The sequence below is a fragment of the Oxyura jamaicensis genome, chromosome 12 (assembly GCF_011077185.1).
Source record: "Oxyura jamaicensis isolate SHBP4307 breed ruddy duck chromosome 12, BPBGC_Ojam_1.0, whole genome shotgun sequence".
Taxonomy (NCBI): Eukaryota; Metazoa; Chordata; class Aves; order Anseriformes; family Anatidae; genus Oxyura; species Oxyura jamaicensis.
Window position 1 is genome coordinate 12,039,147 of NC_048904.1, and position 15,931 is coordinate 12,055,077.

Genomic DNA, 15,931 nt, shown 5'->3' on the forward strand with positions numbered 1-15,931 from the left:
TCAAAATTCAGAACCAAAGCCACTGCCACTTCAAGTCAATGCCTGCTTGCAGCTCATTGCCCTGCACACATTTAATATCAGTATTTGCAAGGCTGGCAGAGTACCAACATTCCAACCCCCTTCAGCTCCGACTTCTCCTATGTCCTCTTTGTCTGCATTAGATATTCCTCCTTTTCCCCTTCTAAAATCAGTCAGCAGTCCCGTCGAGACATGTCACTGGATAAGGACATTTCAAATACCTTCAACTAAGCTGCCTTTGAACTCTATCTCCCTACGCCCATGCTGGCAGCAACTTTTCCACTGAAGCCAAGTATCCCAGTTGCTGCCCCTGGTCTCGCATGCTTTCCAGGCTGTCAGAGAAAATGCCACCCCAGCCATTTTGGCCTTACCCATGATGGTCACATCATACTCTATCTGGAAGAGTGCCTCCTGGCTGCACTGCCGCAGGATATTGAGGGCGTCAGCGTGGGTCATGCTGTGCAAAGGAATCCCATCAACGCTCAGCAGCCTGTCCCCAATTTTCAAGGACCCTTCCCTGTAGGAACCAACAGGCAAAAGTTACTTTTTTTTTCCATTTATATATTTATACATGTGTGTGTATTTATATATAAAGTCAATTACTTTGATCCTGTGAGAGTTGAACACTCCCTGTGACAATAGCTTGGGTTATTTATAGTGTCAGGCCCACCACATTAAATTAGCAGGCTGAGAATAGATAGGCTGCCTTCTGCTTTCTAACATAGCATCAGCTCTTCATCTGCACAGGGTTATTTAGGTGGCTGCCTCTGGAAGAGGACTTTCTGGTGTTTCCATACATAGGTCATCCTATGAGCACCAGATCCAACCTGCCTGCATACCATGGACCCCGCACCACCTCTGTAGCACCACAGCACCAGCAAGAGAGGCCTTGGGGTGACACCAGCAAGGAGGACAAGAGGGACACATGTCCGAAAATGTGGCGAAAGCTGCCAGTCTGTCTTGTGAAAGCAGATATTGGAGCATTACCTGTCTGCTGGGCCACCTGGCCTCACATAAGTGAGCACCAGCGGTCTGGACTTGTGCCAGTCTTCGTGGGCTCCCCCTGTAAGCAAACCGGGAAAGCCATAAGTCACTGGAGGTTTCAAAGTCTGAATTAGAGTGCTGAGAAAGTAGAGACATCTATCACGTAACAGCTGACACAGCTTGAAAGCAATGCAAAGAGTGCCCTAGATTAGGCAGCCGGCAGTCCTTGAAGGCTGCATGGGATGCTCTCCAGGGCACACTTTTGTTTCTCATCTGAGGTTTATGACATTCACTATCTTTCTTTTCTCTTCCTGCTTCCCAAGTCACCTCTGCCAGTGCTTGTCCCCAAATCATTTCTCACCGAAGAAGCCACTAACCTCTTAGCACAAAGCCAAAGCTGTTGCCTTCCTTGTAGAGGGACACCTCAATGGTCTTGGGAATAATGCCAGCACTGCTCTCTGGCACTAAAGAAAGAGAGAAAAGCTTGGTTATCCTCAGACCAGTCTTTTCCATGCCACTCTACAAAATAATATCAAATAACACCATTAAAACAAAAGTCCAGCCCCTATCTCCATATTGTATTGTGCCTGTTTGGAGGCAAAAAAACGTATGAGCCAGCCACATGTACCTTCACTAGAGCCAACCAGCATGTTTTGGGATGACTGGACCAGTTCAGTTACATCTCACCTCAAATTTGTCTTGGATAATACTCTGACATTCAAGTAAAACCCTCTCATTTATCAACCAGCTTTAATGTGTTCGGTATTACTGAAAAGCCAGAAGCTTCTGCTGCAGATGGAAACTTATGTAAAAAAAAAAAAAAAAGAGCAGCAGCAGCAGTGTAAGGACAGCCACTGGCTGACCTTAAAGAAAATGAAAATCCCAAATCCTCAGCGCAAAAGGTTGAGGGTTTTTTTCCCTTTCCTCCCACATTTTGACTTTAAAAAAAGATTAAGTGAATCCTTTAAACTGATCCTAGGGCAATTCAGTAATGTTATGTTAAATACACAGTACTGTTTAATGTACAAAAGTAAAGAGAGAAAGAAAGAAAACTGTTGCTGTCTCTTGCCGTCCCGTTATTTAATGATTTATTGAAGTACTGCTGTGAATACGAGACAATTTCCCAGTCTTCTCCATTCAGAATGGTACATTTTAGCCTAGTCCGCTCCAAAAAGATCAATTCCTCATCTTCAATCCAGAGAAAAGACCAGGAGCTTGACTGCAGCCTGGCAAGCCGGAGCCAAAGGCACCCTGAGCACATCCACGCCAGCCTTTCCCTTGGCTTGGGAGAGGTTTTCGAAACCACTTTTCCCTCTGTCCTCATAAACCACACTGGTTGTCACTGCCAAGCTTCCTGAGGACTTGCAACCTGCCCCGGTCAGCGTTAAACTAGCCCAGGAGATGCACAGCTGAGGCACGGTACCCCTCGCAGGCAGGCAGCCCTGGGGACAAGGGCAAATGAGCCCCCAAACCAGTCCCCTGCACAGCTGCTTTGCTCCTGCACAGGCTGCTGACAGGGATGCAGCCTAGAAATACTTCAGAAGGGAAAAGCTCGGGGCACAGGAAGGCTCTGGGCAGACGGGGGATACATACCAAGAAAAGAGCATAAAGCATCCACAAATGAGTTAGGAAACCGTCCAATTCCTGTCCTAAGCAACCAAGCATGAAGTTCTGCAGCAGCCTTTGGTAAGAGCAGCGGGAGCAGGGTAACCTAAGCTGGTGTTAATGCGGGGCTCGCTTTATTCATGAAAGAAATGATCTGACACAGTGGCCTGAAAACTAGACTTAGACTTGCAAGGTCTCTCCAAAGCAGGAAATTACAAACTGGGGAGAAAAATTGAAAGCCGCAAGCGCAAGCTATTGAATTGCGCTATCCTTCTGGTTTTTGCCTGGGGAAAGAGGCGAGTGCACACAGCAAGAGCAAACCCTCAGCACAGATAAAAGCACGCAAGCAACCAACAATGAACTGGAGCAAGGCAGTAACGGACAAGTCCCTGTATTCTGCAGTGCTTCTTTGTTTGGATGAGTCATAAACAACATCAATAATCTCATCTGAGAGAAGTCACTATTTCAGTGGGTTCTTCCTGCTCATTCAGAACTGGAGACATTTTGCGTCGCTGCTATTGACTGAGCCATGCGGTATTGGCACTGCTACTTAGCTGCTAAGGACAGCTTATCAGATTCCTAATAGCCAGGCTCCCAGCTAAGCAAAAAGGTTATTAAGAGTTGCCATCTCTACATGGAAAAATTGAACCTTAGGGTTCTGTGGTTTGGGTTTATTTATTTTTTTATTTATTTTTACCAGGGCTGTACGCAAAAGCTAACTAACATTTCCAGCAGAACAGAGTGGGATGAAGAACAGAGATTCAAATAATTCAGAATTGGTTTTTTCTTCTTAGGGCTACATATTCAGTATCTTTCATGTAAAGGCAGCAGCTACAGCAAAGCTATCAAGTTTAAGATGGGTTGCTAGCTGGGATAAATATTTAGATTTCATTAGTTGTGCTTTTTCCTTTTTTATTTTTAGTTTTTCTATTTCTTCTGCCCAGTCATTCTCTGAATGACCCTCTGAGTAACTGAGTGAGTAATAACCAGAAAGATCATTTTCACAATGATGACTGTGATGAAAAATGTCCTGAAGTATTTATTTGTTACAATCAGACCAAAGAAACCAGGGCAAAAGCACAGTCTCCCACATCAGGATCCCAATCCTGTTTATGAGGTCTGGGCCTGCCGGCCTCTGCCAGGGGCCCTTTAGCTAGAAGGCAGATTGCTTCAGCTTCCCTTCCAAAAACACCTAATATTTCAAAGCATCTTGAGGAGTAACTGCACTTGCTGCAGTTCAGAAAAGAGGAGCTGGCAATGTATGCTTAAAACTGAGTAAAATCTCCCATTGCCACGCTCCAAAAGGGAAAAAGAAAAACAAGCTGAAGGAGCATCAGGAGGCAGATTGGCCTGTGCTACCAAGTGACTTGGAGGCAAGGCAGATCTAATCAGCCATCTCCCGCCGATGTGCATGAACGGGCACCCACTGTGCTGGAAAAAGCACTCTGCTCTGACCGCACGCAGCTCTGCAACATCCACTGCGAGCAGACGAAGGCAGAACATCACAGTGCCCCCGGACATTGCCTTGGCCTCGATGGCTCAAGCACGAGCAAGCCCATCTGCGCCCCGGGACAAAGCGTGGCCAAGAAAAGCGAGCAGCATCATCAGAGGCACCCACCGGCTGGCGGCAGCTCATACTCTACTTCTAGCACTACCCTTTCGCCCACGTTTTTCAGCAGGCTGATGATCTCGTCGTGCCGCAGCTTGGTCAGGTTAATGCCGTTCACCGACTTGATGTAATCCCCAACGTTCAGCTGGTCACTTCTGCGAAAAAGGAAAGAGAAAGCAGCGGTAGGACACAGCCTCTGTTATGCTCAGGCTGAGTGTGCCTGGCGAACCTTTGGTAACTGCAAAATTTTGTGAACAAGCCACCAGCGTTGGGCTGATCTTAGCTGTCTGACTGCATGTGCCTGCTCTCAGAGAGAGATGCTAAAATCGAAGGCATCTATCTTTCCCACTGGCAGGCGTTAAGATCTGTACATACAGTAACAATCGCTGTATATGCGTTCACAACCTCTCTTTTTGTTGCTCAATTCCCGTTCACATAGAGCAATCAGTCAAAGAGAAGCATACCAAGAGCTGTCCGAAATAAAAATTCAACAGGAGAAAAGAAAACATCTTGCCTTTTGCCTGTTTTCTACAAAATTGTTCAATTACCCTTTCCCTTTATCTGCTTCTTGGAGCCTTTCTTCTCCCCTTCCTTTTCTGAGCCAGCACTGTTACTTACACACTCAGTATTCAGAACAGATACAATATTAAACCACTTGGCTTGATCAAGATGTATTGTACCATGCAGCCCTCCTGACAAGGCTGCCTAATTTCACAGAATCCCAAATATCCCTACACTAAATTTCAGAGCATAATTGCACGGAGCATGGGAAATAACTCAATAGAAGACATTTGACTTATTGAAGCAATGACTTTGCATTCTGAGACACGTGAAAAAAAAAGAAGCCGGGTGCCAATTATTTTAATTATAACCATATTCGTTCAGGAGCTAGAACATGCAACTACTCCCCTCCAGCTTTCCGATGCTCCCTGTGCCCCATCTCCGTTTCTCACCTTGCTGCCAGTCCTCCCGGCCTCAGATTGGAGACCCTTGGCTTTCCGTCTTTGTCCGTGCCGCCCGAAATGGTTAACCCAAGGGTGCTCCCTTCCTTCTTAATCAGCTCCACGATGGTGACCCCTCTGAACTCTTCTGAAAGATCAGGAATAAAGGCAAACCCCTCAGTGGAAGGCACATTCCCCCCAGTCCCAAGGAGAGCCTTTTCCTACAGGTGGTGGGAGAGCAGACCTGCGATGATTTATACCGTTAGCAGGAAGAGAAAGCTTCAGTATCTTTGAACTGAAATCGTGAAAGAGAAGTGTGCCCAGCGGACCCGCAGGAGTGGTGGGAAAGCATTGCATGTGGGTCTGGCAGGCAACACCAAGCAGGGCAAGGCAGGGGAGTGAGGGCTTGTGAGAGGATGAAAACATCGTGTTTCCAGGGTGGTGGGAGCCGGGCAGAGCCCCAGGGAGATTACCTCAGGACCTATGTTTAATACGGACCGGGGTGGGTGTTTGGAGGGCTGCATGGCAGTCACAGTTCCCAGGCACCGGCCTAAGGAGAGACCAAGAGCTCTGCTGACTTGGCTGAAGGCAGCTCCGCGTTAATCCACACGACGGCACTCGCACTCTGCTCAGAGGACAACTAGCCCCGGGACAAATGAGATGACTTTCATGTCTTGCCAGAGCCTCCTCTAAGAAGCTTTTACAGAATTTGTCTACAACATGATCCATCCACCTCCACTCTCTCAAAACCCTCACAGTTTTACAGGAGAAAACCAGCCTCCCTCACCCAGGGCAACCTACTCCAAAGCCATGCAGGAGGAGGCAGTGATGGGCACTGGCAGCAAGTGGACAAAAGCAGTGCCATGGCTGTGGAACAAAACCCACGCTGCAAATGACCCACGAGATCATTCGCACAGCAAGCCCCACGAGGCTTAAAGGAGGTGTTGTGCTTGGAGAGGGAACATTCAAACCTCCTGCATGCTATGATTTCCAGAGCAAGGCAGGTTGTCTTAAATAACACACTGACACAGCTGATCTGTGCTCATGCAGGGCTTCCCTTCTCTGTCCTCTTCCAGGGGGAGAAAACACGTGTCACTTGGCACCACGGTGCCTCATCATTAGCACACTGCTCCTTGTGTAATGCCATCGTGACTCGAGAAATTGCCCCGTACTACGTACTGCCATGCGCTACCTGTTTTGTGAAGCACTTCCAAGAATAACCCGTGCACTTGATTAACGCAAGTGCAGAACCTCTTTGCAATCTAGCACCAGTCTGGAAGGCATTCAGGCACTGCTGGGTCCCTATTTAACGTGGTAACGGCAGCTTGTTGCGAAACGACAGGTCCATAATGCTCCTGCTCTGTCAGCTCAAACAGCTTTGACCCCTTGCCAACGCAGTAACTTAGTTCCCCATTCACCAGCCCAGGATCCCAGGGGTTGCCAGAAACTTTGGGGGGGCTCCCCACCGTGCTGGAAGGAATGCCATCCGGCACTATCCTGCAAATTTCCTCTCAGCTACAGACACGACTGATCAACACAGATGGTGCCACGAGGGGAGATTATTAGCTCTTCAGTGGGGTTTAATTTTGATCCTTGAGAAGTGTTTAAAATGAGAACTGCCAGAGTACAATTACCCATTGTTGTGGGTTCAAGGAGAAATCACTGCTCTGGAAAGAGGCAGGTTCCTGAGATCAATCTATCAAGGTAAGCAATAAGGGACGTCAGCCAAAGCCTCCATAAATCTACTGCTGCTATCAGAGACACACAGATGTGAAAGTGAGCTGGTTAAGCTGGATCTGGTCCTTCAAGACATGGCCTTTAAGTGCCATGTGAGTAATCTTGGATTTCTTCTATTGGCACTTATGCCTAGATTTTGCTGTTCAAATGGCAAAAGGGCCCTGTTCCCTCCCCAGGCTCTGCAACACACAAAACCAAATCTGGGTTATTAATGGTCAGAAGACAAAATCAAGCCCTGTGCTTTATTACAAAGGAGACGAGCTGCCAGCCTCCCCCTGCGCTTCAAGCCTGATGTGGCAGCACTTATTCCCTCTCTCCTTTGCCGTTATTTTCTTCTTTGCAGGTGTCACCTGAGGGCAGGAACCGACCCTTCCCAGCTCACTGTGACCACCATTAACGGCTCCTCACGGGACCACAACAGCACCGCTACCATACCACTCACTGCGACTGGTTACTGCCATCCATTTCTGCCCCCCAGCAAAAGCCTTGCTGTTAGATACACCAAAATGGGGGCATTACTCTTTTGGGGTAAAGCCAGGTAAAGCATAATGCCTGCCCCAAAGTGTTGGAGGAGTGGGTCCCCTCCTTTACCTGGGATGCTTTGCCTCCTGGAGACCAGGGCTGCGTCCATCCCGCCGGGGTCCTTGCTGCCCTTTGAGTAAGGGCCATCATCTGGGGGCAGAGCAAACACAGAAGCTGAAATTAGTGTCAAAAGCAACAAACAAAAGCAAAACCACAGCATTTCAAAAAGTTTGTCCTTGTTGACACTGGAAGGAGGATCAGGACCCCATCACAGACTGTGGGTGAGAAAGATCACTGCCAGCCCTGGCTTCTTGCTGCATCACGGGGGCTCTCCAGCCTTTTAGGGAGGGAGGGAAAGAAACGAGGCAGCAGTGGTGCAATAACATTATCTGATTTACTCCTCTGGGAGCTAATCCGTTAGGAGAGAACAAAATTTCCTTGCTCCTGTAATTATGTGGAACAGCTGAGGACAGAGAGAGCCGTGGCATTAGTCTCACAAGTTTTAAGCCTGTCATTATGCTTGTGAAGAAACATGGTCTCTGGAAATGGAGTTATACATCTGGACACTAACAGGGCACTAAATCACTATACTTGAACGAAATTGCCTATTCTTATAGATCCCATTATTTCAAAGTCACATTTTCCTGCTGCTGTTCCAGCCTCTGTACAGTACAGAGAGCACCTTCTCTTAAGTGACTTAAAAAAAAAAAAGCAGAAGAAGGAGAAAACAGCGTTATGCGCTGTAAATGCACCGTGCAGCATAATTTGAAATTTAAATGTAAAGTATTTAAATACCTCTGTCTTCTCCTATGGGAAGACACCTATATTGCAGAGAGGGTATTTGCAGAGAAGGGAGCACGCTCCTACCCATTTAACTGGCATATATCTAAAATGTCTGTTTTTCTGGCATTTCCTAAAAAGCTGGGGCAATAATTTCCAGTAACTACGCAGTATCAGGTAACTCCCGCTCTCAGTGCCCGCATTCCTGGATTGCCCTTCCCAATTCTCCAGTAGCTGTGCAGCTTTACAAGTTGTCTGTGACAGTTTAAATACAGATTATGGGAAAACCCAGCCACAGAGCCCTGTCCACAGCCCTCCACTAACTCATGTTTCAGTTACAGAGGAGGTTTTGTCTCGCTGTGTACGAGGGGAATAACAACTTCTGTTCCGTGGTCTGTACACAGAGCTAGCAAAACTGACGTTCTGTTAGGTGGCAGCCCTCTTTCCCCACAAACAGAAAAATGATGGTGTACACTGAAGCATGTGGGTTACACTGGAAAGCCAAGAGCTGGAGTTCACTCAAGGGCTCGAGCGTTTTTAAAAGACAAAATGAAACAAGTTTCCATGTAAGGTAGTTTCCAAAAAGGCAAAACACACACACACATTTCAATTGGAATTCTTGACGCCCCAACTGAAGTAACTTCACAAGCTGACAAAACTCAGTGAAACGTTCTGGCTGACCCAAACCTGCACGCTCAATCATAAAAACTTCTGCTGAAATATAAGCACCTTCAGTTTTTCAACCCACGTTTATCAGCCCATAGAGGGATTACACAGATGTTCACACCTTGTACTCTTCTCCCATGTCAGTTTGAAGGCTTTTCCACCACCATTAAACTGAAGATTTTTAATAAAGAAAGAATTAGCACTTGGCACTAGACCATCACCAAGCAGTGCCAAGTCCAAGGAACACTGAACCTTGGTACCCAAGGAGCCAGGACCTCTGCAAAATGGGGGAACAAGGCTCTGCCTTTCCAAAGGAGGATAAAACAATACTGCCCTGACCATGGAGCTCTCTCAGCATGACACAGTGCTGACAGCAAAACCAGCAGCTATGGCTTGGCAATGACAGCAAGCGCCAAGTCAAGGCACTGACTTCAGATGGGTGCTGGTACGGCCTGGCATCAGCTCTAGGAGCAAAAAGCCTGAAAATTAAATTTGCATTGTAACGGCAATGGCCTTTTGAGTGATGTGGAAGTCAGGGACAAGGTTAATCTGGGCTTAATGACTCTGGAAAGTTTAATTTACTCGTGGCAGTTTGGCTCCAGCATGCAAGTTTTTAAGAACAAAACGAAGCCACCTGCCGTCTCTTCTTCACTAGATGTTCAGTAACGATAAAGATTCAGAGCTTTTACTCTCAACCTGTGTTGGCCATGTTCATCTTAATTTCTATCTCCAGCAGGTTTTCCTAATGTCCTTCCTTACCCTCTCTGTCATCCCATGCCTTGCACAACTGCAGAGTCAGAAAACCGGGATGGTTTGGGACTACAGAGCAGGCATCCCCCGGAGGAGCACCCCACTGGTCCCACTGCTCCCTGCCCACACCGCTCAGCCCAGCGGCTATCACCTCCCTTTATTTCTCTCCCAAGTGCAGGAGCATGTTGGAGGAGGAACCTCGAAATGGCAGCTCAGGATACCCAGCATGAGGTTGCTTTTTCAGCACCGGAGCTGGGTCTGCAAAAGGCACCTGCAAAATACCCTGGGACCCTCGCTTTCCATGCGAGAGCACTGCCCTGGGTAGCACACTCGAGACAGCAGTGCTCCAGTGATGATGGGAACCCTGCCCTCCCGGGGAGCCACGCAAGATGGTTCAAAGCCAGCCCCATCATCTGCTGGCAGAGGAAAGCAGTCAACCATCTGCTTCACATAAACACACCACCCTGGACCAGACAGCCTACTGGCGCTTCTCTGCGCTTCACTTCCCCATCGCAACCCCAATCCCTATTGATACGAAACCCCGTTTTGCTGTCCCCCTCCCAGCCCCAGTGGCTGCCATTCCAGCAAGCCAGCAGCTCGCCCGCGTGGCACGCGCTCCCCCTGGCAGCCCAGAGCTGGGACCCACGCTGCCGGCAATTCGCACCGAGCCCCCCGCGTCCTCGGCCGCCGGCTGGGCTGGCAAATAATTAAACACCGCGGCTCCCCTTCCTCTATCGCTTCTCCATTCCAAATGCAGTTGATTATGCTAAAAATGTTTGGTTTTTTTCACTCATTATCTGGCTAAAATGTTTGAAGAGGAGAGGAAGCTGCCACATGCCACCTGCCGAAGTGCGAATTGGCATTTGCTCGCATTAGCAACCCCGCCGCGCGGCTCTTTGTTCATTTTCAGCCCATTTCCTGCTCTGCCACTCAAGCTGGTATTAATGGGGACACTCTGGGGGGGATTACTTTGGTTTTAAAATAAGGAATTCCAGCTCTTTTTGCTCTCTCCCTGTCACCTGCCTAGCACAGCACTGACTTGGAGGGAAGGCAGCAGCCTCTCTGCTCAGCCGGCCCAAAGGCAGCACCAACCAAAGCACTGAAAATTCATGAATCTCCCCAATCCCCCAAATCAGAAAATCATGTATTTTTTTTAAGCCTCTGCAGATTCTTTTTACAAGCAGTCCGTGCTGAAGACATTAGAGGTGTATTTTTCAAGCTTTTTCTCTCCCACCAAGCATCCAAGTTTTTCTCCAAGAAAATATGCTGTAGTTAGTGTTTTCAAGCAGCAGTGTTGATGCCAGCCCTGCACCTTTCAGAAGAGCTCACCAGGTACATAACACTATCAATAAAACTGAGCGCACGATGCTTTCCATACATTGATGCCACAGGAGTCTGTCAATACAGGAAAGTTCCCCATAGTCTTTTTCTACACACAGCCCTGAGCTTTCCTTCCCTGCAGCAAGTGTTGGAGAGTCAGAATGAATCTCATACAGTGCCAAAAAAAAAAATAAAAGAGGAGGTAATCCCACCTCGTTCCCTCAAAAACAAACTTGACAGGTGAAGACGAGAAGGAAAAACATCCCCTGGCTTTAGCTGAAGTTGCAGCTTTTCCTAGTTAAATTCCCAGGGAGATGTGAGCGCAGGCACCAGGATCCTCTGTCATCAGTTCGGTCTTAAGCCAACCTCTGCAAAAAAATAAGCTTCCTCGGAAAGAGCACTGATTTAGGAGTTCATTATCCCTGCCTGTGGGGGGAAAAAGGAAGGGTTTTTCATTTAGAAGAGTTATTAGTCTGTGTTATTAACACAGATCACTTCTTAATGAATATCGTCACTGGCTAAACAAGGCTCTGGGACAATTAGGCTTCCTGTCTGCACGTTGTTCGGATTCCTCGATCGTTTGAAGACAGTTCCCGCAGAGAAAGTGCATTAATCTTGTGGGAAGACCAAGAGGTAAAACCTCCCATTTGTTTAATGGAAAAAAGACAGTTGGAGACAGTTATTTCACCATAAGGTAATTGCACTCCTTGTTTAGAGAAATGAACACTAAAACAGCGTTCAGAACCAAATGCTATTCATGCTAACGCAAGCCGGTATTTTTTGCTAGAATAAAAGCCCAGGGCTGGAAGCAGGAACCCAAACAACCAAAACTAAGTGGGATTTGATCAATTTTGAGGAGTTATTTCTGCAAGTCAGGGGAGAAATTCACCTGCAGTCAGATAAGGAGCAGTGAAGGGTGTGTGAGAGGGGGCCAGGTAGCTGGTGACACCTCCAGCTGCAGCCTCCTGGCAGCTGCTCTCCAAGGCATGGTGTTTTAAAGTTACCTGAGTGCCTGAAGATGCAGACGTGCTTGAAAACTAGATTAGAATCGTCTGTCCGTACCTTTAGGCACCTTTGGGTTTGGTTTTAAGGCTCTACGCCACCACAGCTCCAGCACATCCCTCTCAGGGAACGTTGGGTTATTTCAGCATCGCCGTGCAGGTGGGGATGGCTGCCTTTGGTCTGTGTCAGAGCAGCATGGCAGTGGCTGCCCGTCTCCCAAGTGCTTAGCCTTAACCTCAAGAGGAAAGCAGACACAGAGAGGAAAGGGCATGAAAACAAAAAGCCCATTTTCAATGCTGTTACAAATAGGTTGCATGAAACTACTTAATTACAGAGTCCAATGCAGCCCAAGAGCTCCCACCATGCCTCTGCTTCAGCCAAGAGTCTGATGCCACAACAGATCCCACCCTCCTTGGAGGGTGGCAGGGATTTTCTTCTGCTCAATTAAGTCCAAAACTCCTTAGGCCCTTGGAAAAGTCGTACACGAGTTCACGTAAACAGAACCCAAAGAAATTTTTTTTAAAAAAAAAAAAAAGAAGAAGAAAAAAACCTGCCAGGGATCTCCAGACTGCATTTCCTAGAATACTGCAAAAGTTGAATCAGAGTTCATGCTTCTGCCCTACATAAAACCAGCCCAAGCATACAGCAACAAATATTCTAAATCCTTAGGCAAGGCAGCCCATGCTCCTGCAGTGTGCTTAAAAACAAGAAGAGAGAAGTCACTAAAGCTTTGGGATTCCACAGCACAAATTCATTTTTATGACAATGACTGTAGTGCCGACTGCTTCCAAAAGACAGACAATAAATAAACGCAACCTTTTAAAAGACACACTATTTTCTTCTCTTTATTCTCCAGGATTTGGGAGTACACCAGCTGAAAATCCCAGTGCCCACCACAGCTCTCATCTCCACCTCCATCGCAGAGCATCTGAAACACAGCTCTCCCCCAGGAGCTGCTCAGAACCAGCTGAAGGCTTGAAATGCTTCTTCCCTTTTCTGCACCAGGCAGATTATCCAAGAAGTCTCCCCTTATCGGTGAGCTCAGACTGAACTAGACTGAGCTATTTTGGGAGCAGCCCCTCCCTAAGTTCATAAATCTACGTACCGCCGCACCTGTGGCACCAGTGGCAGGGGCTGCCTGTCGCTAAGAATTGCCTCGTAATTTTCCCTTCAGTGGCAATAAAGCCCCTTACATTCATGAGTTATGCAGAAGACAAACGAGGGCTTGGGGAAACGTTTCCTCTTTGACTTTTCTTACCACAAATTATCTGAGAACGCAGCCAAAGAGGATGGTCACACCATACACAATACCTGTGCTTGCTGGAACAAAGCCCTTGTCCCAAATAAGACAACTGACCTTCCTCCCATTTTCCCAGCTACTCTGGTGAAGAAAAAAAAAACAAACACGTCTCAAGAGTGTCACCAAAAGGCTTCCAGTACCTGTGCCAGCCTCACTGCAGTGACGCTTTGCTCCCGTCCGCGGGGTGGGAGTGTGCCCGCAAGCAGAGGCCGCTGTGGCAACTCCTCCTCCCGCTTGTGCAGCCTTTGCTCCTGGCATCTGAGCCAGGAGAACCTGTCCAAACTCTGAGGTTATTCCAGGAGGAAGCTGTAAGTCTGAATTCCCCCTCCCTGATACACACAGCATGAATTCCATCTCCCCACACCCTCTGCGTCTCCCCTTCTTTTCTTCTAAGGGCTGTATTCATTTATCTCCCAGCCCTTCTAAGGCACGTATAATTTCATAACCACCTGCTGCTTTATTCTCAGGAAACTGATCTGTAAAAGATACAATAGCCTATTGTTCAACAGAAACTCCGTGCTTTGTTCCTCTGAGTTGTTTTTTTTCTCTTTAATAAGAAACCAAAATTACTTTTAAAGGAACAATTCGTTTCAAGCAACCATTTTCAAGCAGAAATGATGTAGATAATTATTTGCATAGCAGTAGCCGTTATGAGACCAAGCTACGGGCCACAACACGCCTCTGTTACCAAGCAGGTTGGCTTCCAGGATATACCAGAGCGTGCTTCTTCCCCCTTGCAAGCCCTCAACACGTTTCTAACACTGGTGGATGAAGACTCCTGCATCCCATCAGGACGTGAGAACAGAATTTTAACATGTAGTCATTAAGGAGATCTAATTTGTGCGTGTGTGTGTGCACAAAGCCCATTTCAGTTGGCTCTGCAGTGAAGCCAGGCTTTGGAAAGATTTAACTCAACTTTCACAGGGTATCAGATACCTCCCGGGGACTGATCCAAGCCCCATCTGATAAGAACAAATGCTGGACCCGGTTTGCAATGCCAAGACCTCCTCCTGCTTTCTTTAAATACACAGCATTCCATTAAAAAGCATTAAAAGGGAAGAAATGGGAAAGATGTGATTTAAGAACTTGCAGCCAACCTGCCCTTACAGTCTTGTTTTCATACAGCAGAGACATCGCACAGTGCATTGGCTGCCACCCGGTAGTGCTTTGGAAGCCATCACAGAGCAACTTCATCGCATCAGCTACCCGGAAGAGGGTGCAACAGAGGACCTGGGAGCAGCTGGTAATTTCCACTCGAGCTATACTGAAAGACAGTGGAAAATACTTGAAAAAGTGACTCAAAATTTTTTGTTAAACACACAGCCTTTTTCTTTTTTTTCTTGATATTCTATGAAAATTAACTTTGTAGGCTGTCTGTCCCTCCATCCATCTACTGCCCTTTTGCACCTCTGGAAGCCAGTGGCCAATATCCTTCAACATGTGGGGAGGGAGAGCAGCCTGAAAAAGGATTATAGTCCTGTAACTTTCATTACAACAGTGTTTTGAGTAGAAAAGTCCCAAAAAAGCAAAGCAAAGAGAGCTGCTGCGTAAATAGCTCTAGACCAGCCTCTGCACCCACCTTCCCTTATGTGGTAAGGATAGGAGTAAGGGATATTGGGTGCAGAACTGTTGAAAATTAGGGTTCATTTGTTCTGCTGCTCACAGAGATTCTGTTGTTGTTCTGAAGTAGGCAGGGGTTTCTTTTCTTTCTCTGATTTAAAAACATCAAGGACAACTCTTTCCCCATTCTGGTGAGGACACGCTCCGTGCGTTATTCAGGTTCACTAACAGCTCCTCGAAGGACCGCATAGGCTGGGTCCTTAGCACAAACAGCTCTCCCCATACAAAACCAAAACATCTTCACCTTCATCCACCTCTTCCAAAACATCCTCAAAAAAGTCCACACGAAAAGGGTCCCTCTCCACCCAGTGAGCCTCTTCACTTCCATTTGCTTAAGCACTCCCCAGCACGATTTGCATTCCTAACGTAAAAGAACTGAAATAGAGGAAGGGAGGGAGAGACTTCCCAAAATCCCTCTCACCCTCCCAGGCAATTTTATAGACAGCTTCATCACTTTCTGTTCACGAACGAGGTGCTGGCAGGGGAAAACTACGCACCTTCTCACCCCCTTGCAGGTCCCCTCTGCGCGTGCGCGCACAGTATGTGCAATAATATTGTGCAAGAGGAACAAAAATAGTGCAGAAGCCAACTCAATGAGATTATTATTTCTCAATGGTTCTACTGCCTGAAATGATGTTATTAAAGTTACATTTTCCAGTCAATTTTGCAATTTCTTTTGTTAAGCACTATAGACTGTACTGGGGAGAGCCCAACAATAAGCTAGGAAGATGAAATATTGCTGATCTCCTGATTGGGTTATCTGAAGAAACTACCTTTCGAAAGTAAAAAATTAAAGAGGAATAAGATACATTTTCAGACTGATCTTTTGTGAAAGTTATCCAAGTGAGCAATTGTAAAAGGGTGAGAAATGACCAATAAAGTGTAAAGCCGTTCCCTAGGAAGGATGCCTCTCTAGACACAACTGGCTTTATTAATCCAGGCAGCAGGCAGCAGTAAACCCTAGCTGGCAAGGGAATACAATTCTCCCTATTAACTCCAAGCAAGCTTGCAAACTTTTTCTTGAATATGGAGATGGATAAGAAATGCAGCCAGCTGAATCCAAACCCTGGGGACTTC

The 15,931-nt window shown here is 47.0% G+C and overlaps 1 protein-coding gene across 13 annotated transcripts in view; it reads right to left on the reverse strand.

Annotated features, from left to right (window-relative positions):
• GRIP2 (glutamate receptor interacting protein 2) overlaps positions 1 to 15,931 on the reverse strand; it is a 248,943-nt gene that overhangs the window by 49,561 nt on the left and 183,451 nt on the right. For 10 of the 13 annotated variants that reach the window (XR_004754117.1, XM_035337745.1, XM_035337747.1 and 7 more), the window contains 6 exons: positions 7,486 to 7,566; positions 5,170 to 5,305; positions 4,226 to 4,371; positions 1,380 to 1,466; positions 1,006 to 1,081; positions 390 to 535 (listed from right to left, as the gene is read on the reverse strand). Coding sequence is in view for 12 of the 13 variants with exons in the window: in XM_035337745.1 (XP_035193636.1) it covers positions 390 to 535; positions 1,006 to 1,081; positions 1,380 to 1,466; positions 4,226 to 4,371; positions 5,170 to 5,305; positions 7,486 to 7,566 (672 nt within the window). In the remaining variant the exon portion in view is untranslated. The remainder of the gene's footprint in view (positions 1 to 389; positions 536 to 1,005; positions 1,082 to 1,379; positions 1,467 to 4,225; positions 4,372 to 5,169; positions 5,306 to 7,485; positions 7,567 to 15,931) is intronic. The other 3 variants (XM_035337749.1, XM_035337744.1, XM_035337751.1) reach the window with 1 other exon arrangement.